This window comes from Marmota marmota, unplaced genomic scaffold (genome assembly GCF_001458135.2).
Source record: "Marmota marmota marmota unplaced genomic scaffold, marMar, whole genome shotgun sequence".
Lineage (NCBI taxonomy): Eukaryota > Metazoa > Chordata > Mammalia > Rodentia > Sciuridae > Marmota > Marmota marmota.
This window is the reverse complement of record NW_025999977.1, coordinates 48,098,836-48,123,757: the sequence shown is the minus strand read 5'-3', so window position 1 is coordinate 48,123,757 and position 24,922 is coordinate 48,098,836. Positions and strand designations below refer to the sequence as shown.

At 37.6% G+C, this 24,922-nt stretch overlaps 2 protein-coding genes across 6 annotated transcripts in view; one reads left to right on the top strand and one right to left on the bottom strand.

Moving 5' to 3' along the window:
- The window catches only part of Vsnl1 (visinin like 1), a 102,036-nt gene extending 96,292 nt beyond the window's left edge, over positions 1-5,744 (top strand). For both annotated transcript variants that reach the window (XM_015479955.2, XM_048804785.1), the window contains one exon: positions 4,494-5,744. In XM_015479955.2, coding sequence (XP_015335441.1) covers positions 4,494-4,691 — 198 coding nt within the window. In that variant the 3' untranslated portion in view covers positions 4,692-5,744. The remainder of the gene's footprint in view (positions 1-4,493) is intronic.
- A 5,791-nt stretch (positions 5,745-11,535) lies between these two features.
- Smc6 (structural maintenance of chromosomes 6) overlaps positions 11,536-24,922 on the bottom strand; it is a 76,403-nt gene continuing 63,016 nt past the window's right edge. For all 4 annotated transcript variants that reach the window (XM_048804781.1, XM_048804782.1, XM_048804783.1 and 1 more), the window contains 3 exons: positions 17,381-17,533; positions 14,300-14,397; positions 11,536-13,213 (listed from right to left, as the gene is read on the bottom strand). In XM_048804781.1, the coding sequence (XP_048660738.1) occupies positions 13,105-13,213; positions 14,300-14,397; positions 17,381-17,533 (360 nt within the window). In that variant the 3' untranslated portion in view covers positions 11,536-13,104. The remainder of the gene's footprint in view (positions 13,214-14,299; positions 14,398-17,380; positions 17,534-24,922) is intronic.

The window sequence follows — 24,922 nt, the reverse complement described above, 5'->3', positions numbered from 1 at the left end:
AGATAAGAAAACATGGAGCTGGGGATATAGTTCAGTTGGTAGAATATTTGCCTTGCACGCACAAGACCCTGGGTTCAGTCCCCAGCACCACACGTGCACACACACACACACACAAAAAAAGGTGTTACAGAGTGTTACTCAGCCATAAGAAATAATGAAATTATGGATGGAACTGGAGACTATTGTGTTACGCGAAATAAGCCAGACTCAGAGAGCCAATGTTTTTTTCTGATTTGTGGAAGATAGGCCAAAACTGGGTGGTGGGGGAGGGGAAAATTGGGGGGATTCCATCAAAACAGAAGAAAGATCAGTGGACTAGATGGAGGGGACTGAGGGGGAGGGAGAAGGGGCAGGACGGGGGAAGACAGCAGAATGTATGTACATGTATGAATATACCACAGTGAATTTAACCATTGTGTACATTCACAAGACACTAACTGTATATATAAAAAACTCCGACTGGTCAGAGTTAGAACATTCCACAGTCTTGTGTAAGTGCAAAGTTGTTCTCCATTTCTCTGTGGAGTTTCAACCTCTATGTAGAGCGTGGTTTGTAGACACAGATTAAGAGTCCCCCCTGCAGATTGCTGGAGTGCTGTCTCTGCGTAGCTCTCTCTCTCTGGTCTTCTGCCCCAGAAATTCTGGTTAACTCTGCCTTCCCCACTCAGCTTCTGCCTCCTCAATTCAGTGAGAGGTAAGAGGTAAGACCACCATACTGTGCTGCCTGGGCCTCCTTCCTGCTCTGTGGTCCAGAAAGAACCCTGGGTGGGAAGCTGAGCCTCAGGGCTCCTCTCCTTCATTACCCTCTTCTCAGGAATAGCGTCCTGTGCTGCCAGTTGAAAACAACGGCTTCTTTTATTTTTGTCCCGTTTTCTAGTGCTCAGTAGAAGGCAAGTCAGTAGGGATAGCGCATCGTGCTTGGTCACAGCTGACAGAGGAGTTCAGGCTTCTGCAACACGACACCACAGACTGGGTGGCTAGGAATCTGCAGGAATATATTCCTCATCCACTGGAGGCTGGGTGTCTGTGATCATGTCACTGGTGGATGGTGACGGCCTGCCTCCTGGGCCATAGAGGCACTTGGCTGTGTCCTCAAAAGACCCAGGGGGTAGGGGCTCTCTGGTGCCTCCTTCCTAAAGGCACTGATCCCATTCATGAAGGAACTGCCCTCATGACCCAGTCACTTCTCAAAGACCCCACCTCAAAACCATCAAATTGGGGTGAGGATTTCAGCACAGGAACTTGGGACATAGAGATTCAGATCACAGAAGGGAGCTTTAGGAGTCAGACCCTGGGGCTGCCTTGGTGTTTGTATGAAAAACAAACAGTCTGTAGGAATGACTGAGCCCGTAAACACCTGCCTGCTTCCTTCCTCTGGGTAAATACCCAGAAAATGGTAGTGACTCCTGCAGACTATCTTTAGGCTTCTGTTTTATTTTCCTTCTAGATTTTCCTCAAAAATCTCAGCTCTCAGCCGTTTCCACCTAGCCGGCCATGCCCCAGCTCCCACCCCTTCCCCCCTCTCATCACCACCATTCTGCCAGGTTTGGGCCCTATCACCTGAGCCATTGCATATCTTCCTGTCTCCAGGTCCCCTCTGCTGAGCCACCTTGACCAATGCACTTACAATAATAGCGTTTGCATTATAGCATTTCTGTCCTTCAATAGCTTCTCATGCATTGGACCAAAAACCTTTCCAGAGCAGGACTACGTGTCCCCAGGCACAGCTCTGCAGCTCTGCAGCTATCTCAATGAGATCCCTTGGTTGGCATTCCTCCTAGCGCCAACTGGTCTGACCACCTCTGTCTCCTCACCCATGATACATGCCTGGGTACTTGGGCTCAGAACACTCCTTTTTCCTGGAATGTCCTTCATGGCCCTGTGCCTACCCAAATCCCCTCATCCATCCAGGTCTAGGTTCTCTGGCCTTGTTCAAGATGCTTTCTTGGCCTACTTCACCCCAGAATTCTTACCGCCTGTTGGCTCCTGTGGCTTGTTGCTGACCATTCTCTAAGGGCCCGTTTCTCTGCGAGGTGGAAGAGAGAGGGATATGAAGAGACACAGCCTGCTTTCTGAGAGCCTACTGACCCAAGAGCCAGTCCTCAGAGCAGAGCAGGGGCCCTGAGAACAGTGAGGATGTGCTGGTATTGGAGGAGGGACCATTGGGAAGAAAGAAGAGGGAAGGACAGACAGTGCAACCTCGCTGAGGGACAGCATGTCTGACCTGAAGTGCTGGAACCAGAGCTAAATAAGGGGTCGACACAGTCTGGTGAATGAAAACATAACTGAGACTTCATTATTTCTTCTCAGGAAGCAGAGTGCTAACATATCCTGTTTGAAAAAAGATCATACTAAACATTTGGATGCACGCAGGGTACCCCATGAAGTGTATACCTGAGGGAGGGTACGAGAGTCACTGATGGCATCTGACGTTTGGTTTTGAGTCTGGGGTGCCCCTCCCCTGCCTGGGTCTCTGCATGGGGAAGGTCCTTTTTGGGTCATCATATTCAGTCCACTGCACGGCTGCACCTTGGCTGTGGTCAATGAGACCATATTTCAGAGTTGCCAGCTGAGGCCCAGGGAGCTGTGTCTTGTTGCCCTGGCCTGATCAGTAGTGCCCCTGTCTTGGCCACTCTCTGCATACCTCTGCCTCATGAAAGGACTCTTGCTCTCACCTTTCAACGGACAGAGTGAGGAGAGCAGCTTACATACAGATAACCTGGTTCTCTCTTTAAAATCACAGTATAAAGCAGTCTCTGCCTGGCCTTTGGTCCCCACTCAGGTGACTAAACTAATCTGGCTCCTGTCTACCAAGAGTCCACAAAAATGAAGCTTCAACAGTCTGCCTCTTTTAAAGACAAATTCCTTAGATTTTTTTCCTCCATAGATCGACACAATCCAGTTAAATACACAAACACAAAACAGCTAATCTCAATGGATATTTAACTTGTTAATAAGGCATTTGCTAGTAGTTTACTCTCCCTAGTTAGCATTTTTAAAAACAGGTTTATTGAGTTTGTAGTTTATACAACATAAAATCACCCATTATAAGTATGCAATTTAACAGTATTTTAGTTAACTTATAGAGGTATGCAACATCAACATAATCCCATTTTGAACCAACTCTATTCCCCCCAGTAAGAGCTCTCCTCCCTGGAGGCCTGTTCTGAAGCTCAGTTAATCACCGTTCTACTTTGTCTCTGTGGATATGGTTTTCTGGACATTTCACAGAGATGGGATCATACAGCGTGTAGCCTGTGTCTGGCAGTGGTGCAGCGGCTTCTCTTTCTTCTTGATGTGTACTCGTGTTATAGCATTTGTCAGTATTTCATTCCTTTTCATTGCCAAAATAGTAGTCCATTGCATTAGGCATATCATATGGTTTATCCATTTATCAGATGATGCGCATTTGTGTTTCCACTTTGAGGCTATTATTAATATCGCTTTGAACATTCTCATGCAGGTATTTGTATAGAGGGGCATTCATCTTCTTAAAGCACTTCTCTAAGAAAGAGAACCACTTCTACTTAGGAAACACTCAATGAAAATTATGGACAATTGATTGACCTGGAGAACTGGAATCTTCTCCCTCTGTTCTTCAATATACACACTCCCTGCTCTACAGATCTTCCTAAACTAACTTCTTTCAGAGCTCAATTTTAATGGTACACCTGGCTCTGTTGTCATAACACATAGTAAGTTCCGTACTGACTGGGCCCACATTTTATTTGTTCTTAAATCACCAAGGCTCGTGTTTGGTGACTATCATCTGTACTTCAGACTCAGAATATTTAAAATCCAACACAGCATTTTCTTTCCTGAATCTGTTCCTAATTCATGATTCTTGATCTCACCACCCAGCCACTGTTTCTATCCATTTTCTCTAGTCAGAAACCCAGGAACCATCCAGAATTCTATAGGTATTTGGCCACCAGACTCACATTTATTTGTTTATATCACTCTCTCATTGAAAACCATCTAAGAAATAAACTTAAATTCCTTTCCATACCTAGAACTTTGTGATCTGCTTCTTGCTTCCCTCTCTCCAGCTTCATTTCTCACCAACACTGCCTTTACCCTTCCTCCTACTGCTTCCTATCTTCACATGCCAACCTCCTACAACTTAAATGGATTTTTTTCATTTAATCACTATTTATTGAAGACCTACTGTGTGCCAGGCATTGAGTCAAGTCCTGAAGTTACAGAAGGGAACAAAACACATAATCCCCCAGCTTCACAGAATGAACACTCTGGTGGGGAAGACAAAGCAGTTACTATTCTAATAAAGTGAGAGATGTATTATGTTGGGGAAAGTGATATATATATATGGGTTGCCATGGGAACTTGACACACAGGAAATGAACCTTCTCTGGGGAAGGAGAAGCTAAGCCTTGAAGGATGGGTAGGATCCAGTCAGGTGAAGGGGAGGCAGGAAGAGCTGTCTGCTCTCCTGGGTTTTCTGGTAATATCGTCTACAATGTTCTTTTCCCAAGGCAATCTACAAAATGGTGGGCACTGTGATCATGATGAAAATGAATGAGGATGGCCTTACGCCCGAGCAGCGAGTAGACAAGATTTTCAGCAAGATGGATAAGAACAAGGATGACCAAATTACATTGGATGAATTCAAAGAAGCTGCAAAGAGCGACCCTTCCATTGTATTACTTCTCCAGTGCGACATTCAGAAATGAGCTGATGTCAATGCTATGGACTGCACAAAAGTCTCAATGTTCCATTCAGTCTGCAGCTATTCACACACACACACACACACACACACACACACACACACAAATATTGCTTGGACTACCTATCAAGGGACTTGCTTCTTGTGTTTGAAACACTCGTGTGCATGAGAATGTCATTTGCTAATGAATTTTAAAAGCATATATTATAAAACAAGACACCCTGCCACAATGTGATATCTGTAATATCATTTCATAAAAAAAAATCCTCCTCCAAAGGCTGGGCAGAAATGTGCTGCAAAGAGCTATATGATTTCTTGTACCTGTTTTGCTAATGCTCGTGTCCCCTTGATTACATAATGTTAGTAGCACTGAGACCCCCATGGTAATGTAACTTAACTACGAACTGTGTCACCATTCTCTTGTAAAATAGTACTGGACAGACACACAGACGGGCCCTTGGCTCCTGCGTCTGGTCCACACATAAGCGCTTGTATTATCGGTGAATATAAATGTACTACATTTGCATGCCTTTTGGGTTTGCCTTAATTCTTACCTCATTTGCATCCTATCAATCTGGAAAGAGCTGTTTTGGATGAATGCAATATAAAACTTTAAAATCCTGCTAAATGACTCACTAAGTATATCTATCTATATATACATATAAAACAAAGATATTATTTATTGAAAGTAAAAAAGAAAAGATGGAAATGTATTGATTTTTGCTTGTTTTCAAAGGCATTCAAAAAGGTGGTAATAGATGTCCCAAATAAATTTATAACATTTGATTTCCCCCAATTATTGCTTTGTAATTTTAAATTTGAAACTGATGTTCATTATTGTAATTGTTAGCTAACAACTTACTAAATCCACCCTTAAACCTGCACCTTTGGAATTTAAAGAATTAATGCCAACAAAAGGGAAAAACCAACCTGCCAACTTTTCATCCAGGCTCCTCATTAAGGGACAATTAATGTGGCATGTAATGTTTAAAGAAAACAGAAGACTTGTTCATTCTGAAAAATTGCTCATTATATGACAATAAACTTTATCTCAGTGTGACTTTTGTACTAACAACTTACTATGTTCTATACGACCAGGTGGAGGGCCCATCTGGTGGGCTGAGACATGTCCTCCCAGATAAGCCACTAGGAAAGACTTCTTCTTTCCAAATCAAAAGTACACTAGTTTTTTATTTATTTATTTTTTAAACTCGTTGTTGTATTTTTTTTATTAGTTGGTCATGACAATACAAGGATCTTGACATATCATACATTTGAATCAAATGGGGTATAATTTCTCATTTTTCCAAGTGTACAGGTTGCAGAATCACATTGGTTCTACGGCCACGTATATACATACAGCAATACTAGTGTCTATTTTATTCTGCTGCACTTCCTATCCCCCCTTCCCCTCCACTAGTTTTTATTTTTAATCAGGGAACAAAACTCTGCCCCTTTGGACCTTGAGAAAGGAAGGCAGGCAGAGGAGATTACCTCAAGAATTCCAGCTGGGGATATAGCTCAGTTGGTAGAGTGCTTGCCTCATATCAAGGACCTGGATTCGATCCCCAGCACCACAGAAACAAACTAGCAAAGAATTCTAAAAGCAGTTTTGCATTTTCAGAACTTACCTAAAGTTCAATTTCTTCATACAGTGCTGTCTCAGTGGTACTTTCACTGATGGTGAAGCATCTGTATCTGTAGCTGTACAGAAGCTATATGTGGCTATTAGCACTTCCAGCATGGCTAGAATTTTAAACTTTAATTAATTTAAGCCTAATTTGCTAGGTATAGCTAGTGACTCCTATATCAGATGCTGCAGCATTATATTATTCATTCAAGCACTTTTTTCTCCTACTACAGGGGATTGAATACAGAGATGCTTTACCGCTGAGCTACATTTATAGCCCTTTTTAAATTTTTGAGACAAAATTTGGCTAAATTGCCCATGCTGGACTTGAATTTTCAATCCTAGTGCCTCAATTCCTGAGTTGCTGGGATTTTAGGCACACATCACCATGCATAGCACAAGCACTTTTTATTCAGTGCCTTGTTTCCAAATATTTTTCCTTTGTCTTTGGATCATTAAATGATAGTAGAGACCAGGCATAGATTTCATTCACCCACTCAACAGAAAACTGTGACCAAGGAAACCTTTCTACAAACACTTAGTATACCACGGTAACTTAAACATGGATGGAACTCAAATTCTACCCAGAGAAATTATAGATGCATGTGTTAATAGAATGTCCTAGTGTCCTTACCTCCTGTGCATGGTGAGCCAAATTGTAGAGAGAGATCAGGGAAGTTCAGTGCCTCCAATACTCTTTGCCTACACTGAGTGAGGATGAGGTGGATGAGGAGGGACGCTTCCTTTGGATGGCATCTGGTTAAGTAGGCTCTGGGTCATTTCATCACGACAAGTTTTGATCATCTACTATGCACCCCAATGCTACCTTTTGTGTGTGTGTAGGGGACAACCATCAAAAACAGACATATGCAGATATCACATTGTAAAAATTATGAAGAAAAATACAGCAAGGTGGGAAGAAAGGCAAGTGACAGGACACAGTGGTGGCTCTTTGCACGGTGTGGTGTTGTGATGTTTGAAATAAGACCTTCTGAAGAAAGGGAGGGAACCATGTCACTATCTGGGGCACTTATGGAAAATGTACCCTCCAGCAGACTGGCCAGTTCTTTTCATAAGTAAAATGTAGAAACTGGAGCAGCAGATAAGAATGTTGTTCTGGAGCTCACTGCTGCTACTGTGCAGACTGCCTGGCAGGAATCCTGAAGAAGAGCTGGCAGTACTTACAAGTGTACATATGCCCTCTCACCCAGCATCCCCATTCCTGAGTATATTGCCCCAAGAAACACTCACAAAGGGCCACTCAGAAATATGTTCCAGGACCTCTGTGGTGGCTGCAGTGTGAGTATTGAAAGCAATCTCATGCTTCATCACTAAACTAACAGGTAAGTAAAATATGGTGGATGACCCTACGGTATACTTCACATGAGCTGGAAACAATAGGTTGATGTACCCATGGCAACATGGACGTATTTTTTAAAGACTGAGTGGAGGGGGAATATGATCTGCTTCACAGAATAGTATACATACAAACAAAAATATACATTTTCACAAAAGAACCCCCAAATCACATAAGATAAAGGAAATATCACATTTTACTGGTTTCTATGGGGGTGGACAGCAATTGGGCTGGTTTAGTTACTATTGCTCCACAAAAATTCAACCCCAAACCCAGTGGCTTAAAATAGAAACAATCATTTTATTAAGACTCTGGTGCAGCTCCAGTCAGTTGGTAACTGGAGCTGAAATGGGTCGAAGCAGCAGGAAGCTGGTGGGGATCTCTGTTCTCAAATCATTACCAAGGGCTAGTTGTGCTACCTCATAGCATGGCTGCCTCAGAGCAGTCATACTACTTATATGGCAGTTCAGAGTTCCAGGACAAGTATCTGGTGCAGTTGGAAGTTTCACTGTCCTTTTGATCTCGCTTCAGAAAAACATGAACACAAAGTATCACTTCCATAGCATTATATCAGTTATAAGAAAGGCATATACTATTCATAGTCCAGAAGGGAATTAGACTATCTCTTGATGGAGTGAGGAAAGATTCTAGAAGAACATGAAGTATGAAAGGTATTGTCATCTTTGTTAAACAAGCTGCCATAGTCTACCTCATAGCTGCAGTTCACATTTCTTCCCATACAAGATATGTTTTCCCAAGAAACCACAAAAGCCTCCTATCATGACTCAGAATCAAGCTTGAGGCCCAGGGTCTTATCATGTCAAGGCTTGAGTACACCATACTGAATCCCATTATTTATTATTATTATTCTCCTTCTCTTCCTTCTCCTCTTTCTTCTCCTCCTCCTCCTCCTTCTCCTCCTGTCCCCCTTCCCCTCCTCCTCCCCCTCTCCCCCACTCCTTCTCCTTTCTTCTTATTTTGGTACCAGGGCTTGAACTCAGGGTTACTCAACCACTGAACCACATCCCCAGCCCTATTTTGCATTTTATTTAGAGACAAGGTCTCACTGAGTTGCTTGGTCTCGCTTTTGCTGAGGCTGGCCTTAAATCCTCCTGCCTCAGCCTCCTGAGCTTCTTGATACAATGACCTGTGAGCCAAATGGATATCTATCTGCTCCCCTCTCCTCCCACAGCGTGAAACGGTGTAGGCTTGGAGAAACTGCCAGGCATATATTTCATAAGATGAAGGAAATGAAAAGCACCTGTCTCTGATCCACAGCAATTCTGAGCTCCATTTTCCTGATTAGGGCTCAGAACTATTCTCTGGAGATTATTCTCCATGGCTCTTGGCTCTGCCTTTTGTGCTTATTGCTATCCTGAGCTGTCTTTCCCTCTTAACAAAAAAATCAGTCTGTATATAGTAGTTTTCTGTCTATGGATTGCCTACTCATAAAAGTTCAGGTGTACAAAGTCTTCATTTGTACTGTGTCTTACTCTTTCAGTTAAAGATGACACAATTGTTTTAACAGCTTTATGAGTTTCTTATAAAGATCCACTGCATTAAAAGACACTTCTTATGAGATTGCTCTTCTTAATACCCTTAGAAGTCCTATTTCTTAATGGAGAGGGCCTGAAAGACACCCTTTTAGAAGTCAGCCTTTGGTCTGAAAAGTTCTAAAACTGCTGCCTTAGATCTTTCTGAGGTCCTCACAAAGGATCTTACAATACTACCCTGGAGTTGATTTTTGTACTGCAACCTTTTTATAATTTGAAAATCAGTTGCCACCTAGAGAACTATGGGAATGAAGAATCACCTTGGCTCCTTAATGGCATTACTTGTTCCTCTCACATGTCCTTATAGGCAGTGGACAGAGGGTACTTTTCACATTCTATCAGGAAATCTTGGCTAGAGTAATTGGCTAAGTGTATTTCCTATCTTACCACAGCTTCAGTATTGCCAAACTTCCCACCACCACCTAACAAGGGTCCACTTCCTGTCATGCCCTCACTGAAAGCATCCAGGCTTCTGTTAACATCTTTATAGTCACACTTTAGATTCATGAGACCTTTCAGCCAGTACCATGTGGCTTAGATTTATTTTGGAACTTCTTTCAGCTACCCAAATCTTTTTTAGTTACTATTGCTATACAACAAATCACTCCAGTTTAGTGGCTTAAAACAATTATATCATGTCTCATGGTTTTTGTGAGCCACTACTTCTACAAAAACTCAATGGGGTAGTTCTGGCTTAGGGTATCCCAGATAGTTATAGTGAGACAGTGGAACACAGGGACTTGAAGCAGTGAGGAGTAACTGGGCGTCTCTCCTCTTCTTATAATCTGAGGTCTTCCCTGCATGGTTTCTCCACACAGTACTTTGGCTCCTTCCATGAACAAAAGAGTCCATTTCAGAGCCCATGAGTATTTCAAAGACCAAAGCAGGAGTTTCACTTCTTTTCAGATTGAGCCTTAGGAAGTCATACAAGGTCATTTCTACTGTGTTCCACTGAATAAGTGAGTCACAAATCTGCACAGATCTAGATAAGACTTCACAAAGTAAGGATCTGTAAGAACATGGAAGGGTTCTGTTGTTGCATTTTTGGACAATAAAATGTCATGGAGAATGAAGAACAGAGGGGAAAAAATACTGTTGGATCAAAGCTGAAGGCAAATCCCTGAACTGAGGTCCATGCTTAACTCAGCATTCTGCAGTCAGGTTGCATTTAGACACACTCGGATCTAGCAAACAGAATCCTCACCATCTTCCTTGCTATCCCAACCAAAAGTGGTTCCTTCAGAAAGGACCAACTATAGGTAGGTCATTCAAGTAGGCTTAAATTCTACTGGGTCTAGCTTAACATCCCTGCCAGTGTCATTCCCATGCTAATTTAACTATTTAACCCCCTGCTGCTGTTGCAAAAGTAAAATGCCCTAAGATTCTTGTTTTCTAGGCCCAACTTTCTGCACTTAGCAGTCCCAAGTTTCTATATTTCTTAATTTTAATAACTATTTCTTAAAGGGCAACACCATTGCTTTAAGGCCTCATTTTCCCTGTCACTCAGGATCACAATTTCTGAATAAACTAAGAGGCCAGACACTTATTCCAGTTTTAAGTCATGTCACAAGTAAAGCATAGACTTAAACAGACATCTTTGGAGGAGTTAATAGCAAAGGACGTACAGGGGTCTAGCAAGCAAAGGATAGTCAATTATATCTTCTAAGTAAAATGTTGGTCACCTAAGCCCCCCTGCAAGTTCACTGAGTTTCAGAGGTTCCAGTCCATGATCATGGCTGTGGTGAGGCAGCACATCATGGTGGGAGCATATGCCATATTTACATCTTGGCTTACTATAACACCATATTTGTCAGTTTGAAAATGATTTTAATCATTTCCAGTGCAAAGATTTGAGAAGGTAGGATTGAAGATCAAGGAAGCCTTTCTTCCTTGTTTCCTGGGACTTTATTCTAGAAGTTCAAGATCACCATATGACACATTTAAGTGACTACTAATAATAAAGAGACTGAAGCTGGTCAATTACTGCTTTTCCCAACTCACAAAACCATGACTTTAATGCATATAATTTTATTTTTAGATGTTACATATATTTTAAAAGAATAATTTCTTTTTATTCTTTTACTCTAATATTACTACTACTTGGAACACAGATGAAGGAAGATATGTTAACTTAAGGATGGCTGAAACCAACATTTTGTGAAACCAAAGCAACGAATGACCTTCAGTTCAACAGGAGACTTCCAGATACCTGAGCATTATATTTCCCATTTTGTATTAAGAAGCATAATATTGAAAACTGTCACAAAAATTTACTGAGATTCCTTAGCTAATAAAAAATTAATGCATTTGGTAAATTCTACTCCGTTTATTTGAAAAAGCACACGTTAAAATAGTTTTGATACAAATGAGTTATAAATGTAACTTAAAAATCAGATTTTATGTGGTCAGCAGCAAATGTTTAGAACAGCACACATTTTCCTCTTTCTATAGTTGCAGATTAGAAAACAAGTTTTTGGATTTTTATTGGCAGCTTATTTCAATTTAAATCAAAATTAGACTCCTCCACCACCAAAACCAAAATCCAGTTTTTCTTATAGAAATGTCCTTGTTCTTAAAATACTGCTTTTCTTAAAATATTTCCTTTTCAGTTTCATAAATACATATTCTAATATTTATTGCTAGTAATATAAGGAATGCTTATTGATAATGTGTTTTTTTAAACAGTTTTGCACTAAAACTAGTATCAAACAGAAAATATGAGCAATAGTTCTATTCATGTTTTCTTTAAAAAGTCATAAATCACTTTTTCTTTTTTTTTTTTTACAATAAACTATGTTTGATCATTCCTAGGGGCACACTTTTTAACATTTCTAAAAACTAGGATATTTCTTATAATTGAATGATAGCTCACCATCAAAGGTGCAGCTTTTGGCTCATTGCAGCTACTAACTGCTCTCCTGCTCCACAAGCAACCACCATTTCCCCAGCTTTTCTCCCAGCCCTGTGTGCACAGACCCTCTGTCCTGTATCCTCTCAGCTGAGAGAACCTCGATTGCAAACTGAGGGCTTTTAAACCAAGTCAGCAGGCATCTAGTCAGGATAAATAACTGCATCATTATCTATTTGATACTGGTTATACAGGTTACAAGTTCTTATTATATAGGGCACAGGTAAAGATCTGAGGAAAAAAGCATTCTGTCAGTTGGCAGTGCTTCAGTACTTCACAAGTGTCTTATAAACAGACAGCATCTTACATTTGATGATATACAATAATAAAAAGCCACAACCCAAATCTACAATTGAACCGCTGGGGTTAAAAATTGCCTGTAGGCAGAGATTTTGTAATTCTAGTCCTGTGTAGGGTCCTCATAACTAATAGATTTTGTAAAAAAAAAAAAATAGGTCTATTGTATGTATCCATAGCCCACACTTGCACCCCTTCTACAATGTGAAATCCCTCCCTTCACCTACTTTTGATAATTTAATGGTAGAATGTAATATTCTGGAAAAGCAAAACTAAATAATGAGGTACTCAAATTTTTATTTTAATTTTTAAAAAATACTATAGAAATAAATCAAATTAAACAGATATGTACATATGCATATGTATAAAATTTTACTTCTGAAAAACAATCTATAAAAGTAGATGGCTAAAAATAAACAAACAAAAACAAAGAACTCAAAGCAATTTAAACCAGTACAATGTAACTGATTTTCTCAAAGGAAAGTAAAAGTAATTTTCAATTGCTGGTTGTATAGCTGGTTTCCTAGGCTTATTTAAATATTTTATTATAGTCAAATAAAAGGAGATTGTTTTATTTTAGAATATCTCCAGTCTCGTGTTATTCAAATAGTCCATATTTTTCCCCTCACGAATCTTTCAGCATGAGGACAAAGCATATTAAATTAAAAATTTAGTTCAGCTGTCATCATCTTCTTGAGTCACGGGTCGGAAAGGCAAAGTAGTTTGTCCTCTTTCAGGATCAGACATTCGAAGAATTCTAATCAGTTTACTTGAAGGAAGTGAGCTAGAGAAAGCAAAATTCATTACTCAAATTTCCAAGAAAGTTTTTGTCCATTGAAAACAAAAATCTAGGGTAAAGCACTTGCCTACCATGTGCAAGGTCCTACATTCTATTACTAGCACCTTGGGGGAAAACAAAAAAACCAAAACACCAAAGCCTAATACTACTTCATGAAAATACAAACCTACATGATTGTTATTTGCTAAGATCAGGATACATCTAATATGAAGAGTTCTAGGAGAAATATAATTTGCAATAAGGAAATATTTGTTTTCATTTTTAAAAATTAACTTACTACTTAGATCCCATGGGTTTTCAGCATAGAGGAAAAGAAAATGAAGGAGGATATTTTATTTCAGGGATTGAACCCAAGGATGCTTAACTGCTGAGCCACATCCTCAGCCCTTTTTATTCCAAGACAGATCTTGCCAAGTTGCTTAGGCTGAGTTGCTTTGAATTTGCAATCAGCCTCCCAAGTTGCTAGGATTACAGGCATGTGCCACCATGCCCAGCTCAACTATTTTAAACTCTTACTCTTGTCTAGCCAGGAAGGAGTTACATGAATATTCTTAATCAGAAGTTTAAATCCCAAATGATCATAGGGCCATTTCAGAGGCCGAATATCAACTCGTGACACAGTGCCTGACACACTGTAGATACCCAACAAATATAGATTAACAGCATAGCAGAGTTCTTTATTTAGAAAGACTAGTATTTGCAAATCCCCAAGAAAAGAGTCAAGACTAGTGAAACCATGCATTGTTTCTCTGTACTACATATAATACTAAAATTATATTATTATTAGTTGGTCAGAGTAATCACAAAGAAACAAATTAAAAATAGAAATACTAAAAAGTCAATAATCATATTTTAATTAGTTATGGAAGGGAGATCACACAAACAAAATTTTAAAGAGCTAAAAAAGGAGAAATTATTCTAAACATCCTGAACCAATACAGGGGTTTTCTCTTCATTGGTCACTTACACATTTGCATTTAAAGGCTAAGATAAATTAAGTTTTCAAAGAAAAAGAAGATTTCTTTCCCCCTTAACATACATATACACCTGCAGAAAGTTTTAAGAAGTTACCTCATGCTTTGAGGGGTAAGCAAGATAAATTGTCTAAAACGCTGGGAATCTGCCATCTTAAGTATCATATCCATTGCAATTCTCCTGTTAACCATATCCTGGAGAACAAAGACAAAGGTTAGGATTGGTACTATATTTTATCCCATTTCTATAAAATCAGCATTCTACTGGCTGATAGAAACTCCCAGATTTACTTTGTCTATGATGCCAAGGAATTTATACCTGGAAAGACAGTATCAGAAACTATTAGGGGAAAATAACTAAATAAATATATCTTCCAGTTTACTCCTATACTAAAAATATTCCTATATAATAGTCAAAATATTTGCATGTATGGCCCCCTAACTCAAATTCAAGTAGCAATTAAAATAATCAGAAAATGTGCAAATGATACAACTAAATGCTAACAGTGTAAATTTAATTAGTTCAGTAATGGTTTAATCACTCAGAATAAAAACAAAAGTGTCTGATCTCATATTTATCAAGTCTCTCAAATTGTCCCTCAATGATTAAGAGATAATATTTTTTAAATGTTTTAAAATCCTTCCTCATTACCTTATATAGCCTGTACAATTACAAACCAATTTGAATTTACAGGTCAATTCCTTGAATCTTTAAAATAAATTAAAGAGCACATCAATGTATACAAAAAGAATAATGCTTCATTCGAGCTAGAATTTGAAACTAAATGAATAGACCCTGCTCATAATTTGAGTTAAATAGAGAAAAAAAATCAAAGTATCATTTAATCCCTCACTTAAAAATTCCTGAAAATTGAAAATAGACAAATAAAGGTCTTATTTGACACTGTATGTGACAGTATGCATGGTTTAGAACATGGGTTTTGGAATCAAATGGGGCTCCAAGTTTTGCTATATTTTCTAAAAGAGAAAGAAACTGCTCAGAATTCCATTTGACATACAATATGGGCAATAAGACTACATAATGACATTTTAGACAAAAACACTGCATGAAAAGAATAATTATCATCTCTGACTTGTAAATTAGCTTGAAGACAATTCTCAAAGGAGTTCCAACCCATCTTTAGCAATTACATAAAAGGAAAAAATTGACAGTGAATAATTATCGAGTACTAACAAATATAAATTCTGATTTGTGAATAATTATTTACTAACTATTTACTATGGGCTAAGCACTAGAAGACATAAACATGATTAAGACATAGATAATCTTAAAAAGGTTACAATCTGGTGGGAGATTCACACATGAAAAGAGGTGACGGTAACAATGAAAAACACTATAGTAATTAATAATATATAACATAAAATTTATGTATCTTCATAATATAAAAATAATATTTTAAGGCAGTGTCAAGGAAACTCTTAGAAGTTCTTTTGAGAGGATACAGTGGTCACAGAAGGTGTCATAAGGGTGACATGTGAGCCAAGTCTTAAAAGATAAGCAGGGTCTGATGCATAGCTAAAGAGGGCACAATAGGCAGAGATGCCATATTTGGAAAATTACAAATAGTTTAGTACATCTGAAAATGCCCACAAATACTACAACGTGAAGGTCTCAAAATTACCCTACAGAATTAAACATACATCCCAAATATAATAATTAACCACTGAGGGGCTTTAAATAGGTGAGATCAGATCTATTTTAGAAAATATAAACCTGCTAAAAAGGTAGAGGACACACAGATGGAGGAGCAAGGCAGAAATCTGGGAGTAGGGACAGGAGGCTCTTATGGCAGGCAAGACAAACAGAGAGGGATGAGAGGCACCAGAATTGTGGTGAGAAGGGAGAAGAGGCAAAGACTAGCGCAGCTTCCAGAGGAGCAGAGGGAGGTCAGACTTAGTGTATAAGTAAAAGGAAAGAAAGAGTCATAGATAAACTGCAGGGTTTGAAGCTAGGTGTTAGTGGTGGTAATGACAGTTTGGCACTACACAAGGTAGGGAATTTAGGAAAAGCAAAAGGCTTTCAGAGGAAGACACACAATGTCTCAGACAAACTGCATTTGAGAGACTGGCTGTTTACTAGGTGATAACCAACAGACAGTGGAGCACACAGATCTAGAATGTAAGAGAGATGTCAGGATGAGAGGCTTCTATCTGGTAAGTGCCCATGTGCAGTTAACAGCTTTGGGGATTCTGTGTGAATGCACGCACACTCCTGAGATGGTAGAGAGTAGAAAAGAGGGTAGAGAGTCCAAGAAAATCAATAATAGTGTAACAAGCAAACAAAGAAAACATTTAAGAACACTAGAATTAGGGAAGGCAGCCTAGCAGACTGTAAACAGTAGAATACAGTAAAACCAGGAAGCAGAGTGTGCAAGCTGGCAAGATGACACATGCTAAGGGATGGAGGACAGGTCTGTGGTGCCATGTACTTGAAGAAATAGAGTAGGTATAAGCTCATGTAGGATTTCTGTTAAACAAGTTTTCCTGCAGTAGGGCAGCCTAAACCCAGACTACCATGGGCTTAGGAAAGACGTATTAAAGAGAGTAATTGCTGATTTATCTGGGCCATGTGAGCCCATCACATGCAGGACCTCACTTGAGCCTCACTATAACCCTAGGAAGCATTCATAACTTTTCCATTCATGAAGAAACTGAGCTGCCAAAAACTAAATACCTGGCTTCAACTTAGGTAATCAGTGGCAAAGGCAGGTCTCAAATCCTAGGTTTTTTTTAAGCTCAAAGTCAAATGCTCTTACACCCTTAAAATATATACTTTGCCACAGGACAGCCAACAGCAAATAGTAAAAGCAAGAGTGATGACCTGGTGACAATTTTGTTAGATAATAACAGCCTGAACATATTTCTGAGTTAATGGAAATAAGCTAGGGAAGAAGCTGAAGAAAATTCCATTGGATGGACAGACAGGATGTTCATTCTGGGAGAAAAGAACTGAAATTTGGGACAGGGTCCCTGGATGTACAGCATGATAGCAAGGGACACAACTCTAACTCTAGGGTCCCCCCAACCGCCGCCCCACCACAAAGACTGCTAGTCAGGGCACACTCTTTTCTATTATAAAAAAAATTGAAGCATTTTTTGCTTTCTAAGTATACATTTTAAATTAACAAAAATTACATGATTTAAAATTTAACAGTACCATGTAAACATCAAACTCATCCAGGCATCTGAAAGGTGACTCAGCGATGGACCACAGGGAAAGAATGAAGCAGACTGTTGAGAAAGAACGCTCACCACCAGACAAGGCTCGCATATCATTGAAGGCAGCTTTATTTCCCTCTCCAGGCTGAACCTTGAAGAGAACGAGGTGACAAGAAACAAAAACTAAGTGTGGGAAAAGTCAACTCTTTATAACACAGGTAAAGAAAGCAGGGATTTCCAGAATCAGAAGGAAGGAATGTGCAGTTAAAGGGTGGGGGGAAGTGAATGGGAGGGGATGGAAATAAATTGATTTGGTGGTGTGAAAGTACCTATTCCATTCGAAATATTTTATAGTAAAACAGTGAGCTATATAATGGTACTTTTATTTTTTAACTTTCAAAAGAATCAAATTGGAAACTTTCTCACCGTAACTGAATCTAACACACCAAAATTTCAAAGATTTAATAAAGTTTCAATGTTAAGCCAAACATTTATCAAAATAGAGAATTTAAACTAGTCCTGACACTTTCTGTCTCAAACATTTAAAAGTGCTGAGATAATTTTGTTACTGGAATTACACTGACATCTAGTGGTTACACTGCTTTAGAAGTACAATTAATTATTCAGTGTAAAAGGAGACAGGACCTACGAAGATGCTTAAAAAAATGGCCAAGGAATCACAGCAGAAATGGATTAAAATATATATTTAAATAATTCTTTTTTACTGGATAAATCCATAGGAACAATAAAAAAGTAATTAATGAAATTTAAAAAACCTCTTAACACAATTTCCCTATAATATAAAATCCATTAAGAGGGATTCTATTTCATTGTGACAGAATTTCAGATACATATATATCCAAACAAGGTGAAAAAAACAGAGCACTATCCAGTTTATAAAATAGCAGACATTTAGTTGTCAATATTTTCCAATTCACTATTTGAAAAAATGTTGCTCTCAAATAAGCAATCTTTAATATTATAAAAGTTTCAAAAATTTTAAAATTTAAGCATATATTCAATGTTTTTGAGGATATAAGAATTCATTTTTCTTAGGCTTATGCCCAAGAATGGAACTGCTTTAAGAGACTCTTGACAGGTTTTCAAATGAATTCTACAAAATTACACTCCCACCAGCAACATATCAGAGTTCTAAATCCACATCCTTACCAACGCAAGATTTCCAGTTTTGTTCATTTCAATCATCCTAATAGGGGTGGGACAGTAACTTACTGAGGTATAAATTTGTATTTCTTTAATGACTGACAATGCTGAGCACTGTTCCATGTGTTTATTCATTCTTTGGATATCTTAATTTATGAGGTTCCTATTTAAGCTTTTTGATATATAAGTTTTTTCTTAATATTTCTTATTCTTTAAAATTCTCAGTCCTTTATTTTACATATGTAGTGCAAATATCTTCCCTGCTCAGAGCTTCCATTATTACTCTTTTAATGTTACTTTTTTGATGGAGTAATTCTTTATTGTAATAAATTGTCAATCTTGATTACTGCTTGTGTCCCACTTTATAAATCTTCATAAAAAACATAAAGATACTCTATTAATTTGACTTAATATGTAACAATTATACATATTTAGGAAGTACAGTGTTATATTTCAAGACATATATACAGAAAGTATTGATCAAGTAAGAGTAATCAACATTTCCATGTTCTTATTTCTTTTGTTTGGAGCCTCTGAATTCCTCTCTTCCAGATCTTCATAAAATAAAAGATATGTTATAAACTATAGTCACCCTGCCGTGCAGTGAAACACAAGAACTTATACCTTCTGTGTTTAAGAACCCATTATCCTGGGCTGGGATTGTGGCTCAGCGGTAAAGCACTCGTCTAGCATGTGCGAGGCCCTGGGTTAGATCCTCAGCACCACATAAAAATAAATAAAATAAAGGCAAAAAAAAAAAAAAAAAAAGAACTGATTATCCAACCTTCTATCCCCCCTCTCCCTTGACCTTCTGATCTGCTAGTTAATCACCATTTTATGTTCATATCAAAATTTCTGAGCTTTCACATATGAAAGACAACATGAAGGTACTTGTTTTTCTGTGCCTGGCTCATTTAACTTAACATAATGTCCTCTATTTCCATCTATTTCACTGTTTCAACAGCTGAACTTAAGATATAGCTTAATAATAATACTAGCTTAAGAGTGTGTGTATGTATATATACACATATATATAGATTAAGTATTTTATATATGTGTTTTGCTTATCTATTCACCTACTGATGAGCACTGAGGCTAACTTCATGTTTTGACTAATGTGAACAGGACTTCAATAAACATGGCAGTGTAGCTATCTCTTTAATATTCAAATTTCAGTTCTTTTGGATATCTACCCAGAAGTAGGATTGCTGGGTCATTCAGTCATTCATTAAATTAAGATTCATTTAACTCAAAAATTAAAAATAATTGTTTGAACCGGGTGAGGTGGCACATGCCTGTAATTCCAGCAACTCTGGAGGCTGAGGCAGGAGGATCACAAGTTCAAAGCCAACCTTAGCAAAAGTGAGGCACTAAACAACTCAGTGAGACCCTGTCTCTTAAATACAAAATAGAGCTGGATGTGGTTCAGTCCTCAAGTGCCCCTGAGTTTAATCCCTGGTACCCAGAAGAAAAAAAATTGTTTGAGGAACCTCCATTCTGTTTTCCATATAAGTATACTAATTCACATTGTCACCAAGAATGTATATGAAGACACAGGGGAAATCATTTAAAACAATAGTATAGTCGATAATTTTTTGGACAAGACCCCAAAAGCATAGGCAACAAAATAAAAATAGAAAACTGGAATTATATCAAACTAAGAAGCAATTAACAGAGGGAAGAGAGATACCCTGTAAAATGGGAGAAAATATTTGCAAACTGCTCACCTGACAAAGAATTAATACCCAGAACATAAAATAAAAAGCTCAAAAAAACCCCCAAAACCCAACAAAATCCCAATTAAAAAAATGAGTAAGCAATCTGAATAGACTTTTCCCAAAGGAAGAAATAAAAACTGCCAACAAATATACAAAAAAATGGTATGATTTATATGAAAAAATACCACATCAGTCAATCAGGGAAACTGCGATTATCTGGTTCTAGTTTAAATGGCTATTAAAGATGCAGAGGAAAGAGAAGACATTCTCTTCTTTTAGCTTTACTGCTTTACATTTCACATGTGGGTCTATGATCAAATTTTTTTTTGTTGTTGTTCCAGGAACTGAACCCAGGAGTGCTAAACCACTGAGTTACCTGCCCAGTGGTTTTATAGTTAATTTTGAAACAGGGTCCATAAGTTGCTCAGGGTCTCTCCAAGCTGCTGAGGCTGGATATGAACTTGCAATTCTCCTGCCTCAGCCTTCCACGTTGCTGGTATTACAGGTATGCACCACCCCACTAGACTCTAAATCTCTAATCACTTTCTGTACTTTACATGAGGTAAAGGGTCAAGGTTTGCTATTTATTTTACCAAAAGTATAACCAACAATTTGAATACAACACAATTCATGAGGTGACCACCTTTTCCCCATAGGCCTATAGGGGAGTCTGCCCTTAATTAGGAAACCATGTATGTTTGGCCTATCTCTTTATTCTATTTTGTTGCTATTGTATAGTTTTGTTTTCTATTCTTTAACTTCTATGCTAGATCTTCATTAAATATTCTTTTTTTCTACTTTAGTTTATAATTGTTTTTTCTTTTTCTAGTTTCCTGAGATAAAACTGAGATCATTAATGCTTGGCCTTCCTTTCCCACTAAGGTATTTACAGATATAAATCCCTCTCTTGAGAAATCCTATGGCAGTCTCCCACAGATTTTGATTAATATGTTTTATGTACTTCAAAACAACTCACAATCCAGTAGTTTTGTACAGTGTTCTATAGTAGGCTATTGAGGTTGATTCGGTTAATTACATTATTTAAATCTTGTACTTTGCCTTGGTTCTCTTAACTTTTATGGCTTTTTATTGAACCAGGAATTGAACCCATGGGTGCTTAATCACTGAGCCACATCCCCAGCTCTCTTTTTTTAAGTTGTTGATGGACCTTTATTTTATTTACTTTTTTTTTGGAGGTGTTAGGGATTGAACCCAGGACTTGTGTGCGAGGCAAGCACTCTACAAACTGAGCTATATCCCCAGCCCCTTATTTACTTATTTATATGCGGTGCTGAGAATTGAACCCAGTGCCTCACATGTGAGGCAAATGCTCTTCTTCTGCTGAGCTCCAGCTCCAGCACTGTTTTGTTTTTGTTTTTTTTTTTTTTTTTTTGAGAGAGGGTCTTGCAGTTTTTTAGGGCTTTGAAAGTTGCTGAGGCTGGCTTTCAACCTGCAATCCTCCTGCTTCAGCCTCCCAAGTTGCTGGGATCATGGAATATTTTGAAGTTATCTTACTAGGTATATAAAAATTACAGTATTTTTTTAAAGTAATTTTTAATATTGTGAAATGCTTTTTTTGGTCTCTTCTTGTGCAAAACCTATTTTGTTTGCTATTAATATTGCTTTACCTCATTTCTTTTGGCTAATATTGCACCGTTTCCTCCATATTTTACTTAGAATTGTTCTCTGTCCCATGTAAGTTAAAATTAAGTGTCTTTTCCTAACAGAATAAAGTTGGCTCTTACATGCTTCTATCTAGACTAACAATCTTTTCCTTTTAGTTCCATGTACAATTAATGTAATTATTGGTAAATCTAGCTTTAAGTAATTTATCTATTTATTTGTCCCATATCTTCTTTATTCCTCCTCGCATTTTGCCCTTATTTGAGTATATTTATTTTCTATTCTTTTATTTGGACTCTATTATGTATTATTTTAACATTCTTCTAGTGGTTGCTCTAGAGATTGTAACACATATCTCTGATGTATTAGTTGATCTTAAATTAGTAATGTTATTACTTTCCAAAATGTAAAGAACCTTACAAAAGCTTAACTCCATATGCTCTTAAAGATCCCCCTTTAGTGTTACTGTCACGACACTATCTTGTTGCTGTTTTAGACAGCCAAAGCTATTTTATATCAACCCATAGATGTGCCTTTCTTAGGGATCTCTGTTCCTTCAGAAGTTACATGTTTCCACCTAGGATCACTTTTCTTTCACCTGAAGACATTCTTTAGTAGTACTTCTTGTGGACCAAGTGTGCTGGAGAATTTCTTCAGCTTTTGTCTGAAAACTAAGACATTTCATCCTCATTTAAAATAGATTATTTTGTTAGTTATAGTATTCTAAGTCACAGGGTTTTTTAAAATTTAGAATTTTAAGTCAGACGATATTGTTCTTCCATAAGTCCTGTTAAAAAGTCTGACTTGTTTTATTCTTGCTATGTGGAAAGTAATATTTATTTTTTCTCTTCCTATAATTTTTAATATTATCTCTCTGCTTCCTTCTGGTTTTTAGCTACTTGATAGTATACTGTGTGTTTAGGTGAGACTTTCTTTATAGTTATCTAACTTGGTGTTTGCTAGGGTTTCTGAATTTGGGTTAACGTATTTTCTTTGCTTATTCTTAGTTCTATTCTATAGGGACTCCTCTTACACTTATATTAAACCTGTTGATTGTGCCCCGCATATCTCTTAATGTCTGTTCAGTATTCCTTGCTCAGTTTTTATGTTCTTTACTTTAGATATTCCCTCTGACCTCCTTTGAGTTCTGCTAATTTTATCCTTTGTTCTATAGTTGGCTGTTAAATCATTCAATGAATTCTTAATTTCAGAAAATGCATTTTTTTTGCTTTAGAATATCTGTTAATTCTTTCTGTAAACTTCAATGCTATGTTGAAGCTCTGCATTTTTTGTTCATTTTGTTTATTACGAACTCTATTTTCTTTAACCTGTTAATTATAATTAGAAAAATCAATCTGCTCTTTCTTGTAACTTATTATCTGTAAGTCTTTCTATTTTCCACTTTAAAAAAACTGTATCAGTCACATTTCCATGCTTCTTCATTTATCTGGTAACTTTTACAGCTTTGAGGTGTAAAATACTGATGGGCATATTTAAAATAAACAATTTGATTAAATTTTAGCAAATACACACATCTATGAAACCACAACTGAAGATAAAGAATATATTCATCCTTTCCAAAGGATGTATTTCCTTTTGCTCCTTTGTAATATGTATCCTGTTTTACTACTCTCTCTTAAGGTCTCTATACCAGTATCCTGCTGTCTTTATTACTGTAGCTAATAGAAAGTTTTAAAGACCTTTACTTTTGTTCTTCCTTTTCAAAGTTGTTTTGGCTATTTTAAGTCCTTTGCATTTCCATGTACAAATCAGCTTATCAATATCTACAAAAAGCATGCTGATATTTTGATAGAAATTGTGTAGAATCTACAGATCAACTTGGGGAGAACTGAAACCTTGATACTGAAGTCTTGATCCATGAACACCATATTTCTCTTTGGTTTCCATTTTATAGGTCTTGCTTACTTTTTGTCAGATTTTTATCTAAGTTTTATCTTTTGATGCTATTATAAATGGTATTAGTAAAATTTCAATTTCTGGGGCTGGGGATTTAGCTCATAGCTCAGTTGGTAGATGTTTGCCTTGCATGCACAAGGCTCTGAGTTCAATTCCCAGCACCACCAAAAAAAAAAAGAAAATTCAATTTCTGATCATTTGTTGCTAGTATATAGAAATACAATTCATTCTGTCTGTATATTGATTGTGCCTCCAACTTTGGTAGTTAGTTGCACTTACTAGTTCTAGTGGATTTTCTGCAGATTCCATCAGATTTCTGACACAGATGATCATATTATTTGTGAATAAAGAAAACCTGACTTCTTCTTTTCTAATGCATGTCTTTTGGTTCTTTTTCTTGACTTTTAGCCTTGGTCAAAACCTCTACTACAATGTTGAACAGACATGGTGAGCACAGATACACTTGCCTTCTTCCTAACCACAGGATGTAGCTTGATATTCTGTGTAAAACAATAATAGAGGCTCCAGATGATATAATATTCCACCAAAGAGTAGACGTATCCTTTTATTAGGTCAGAGGCATGGTAAGGCACGGTAAGGCTGGGAGACAGCTGGGTCAGTTTACTTTAGGCAGGCTCTCCTATCCCTTGAAATTCCAAGTTAACTGTTGCTTCTATGTAGCTTTCCAATGTCTTCAAAAACAAATTTTTGTTATTTCCCTGGCTTTTTTGTAGTGTGCAGTGAAAGCAATGAGCTGTCATGATGTATCACTTCTCTACCCAGAGTACAATTCCTCACAATACTTTTATATTTCTATCTTTAACGATGGGATCTCTTAAAAACAAATGGTAGGATCCACATATCAAAATGCAATATAACTTCTCATTCTTTTGGTTGTACGTGATGTAGAATCACACTGGTTGTGTAGTCATATACGCACATAGGGTAATAATGTTCGATTCATTCTACTAGCCTACCACCATATCCCTTCTCTTTCCTTCACTCCCCGCTGCTTAATAAAAAATAATTTAGGTATGATGTGTCAAAATGCATTCTACTGTCATGTATAACTAATTAAAACAAAATTTTAAAAAATGGTAGGTGAGAAGATACCAATA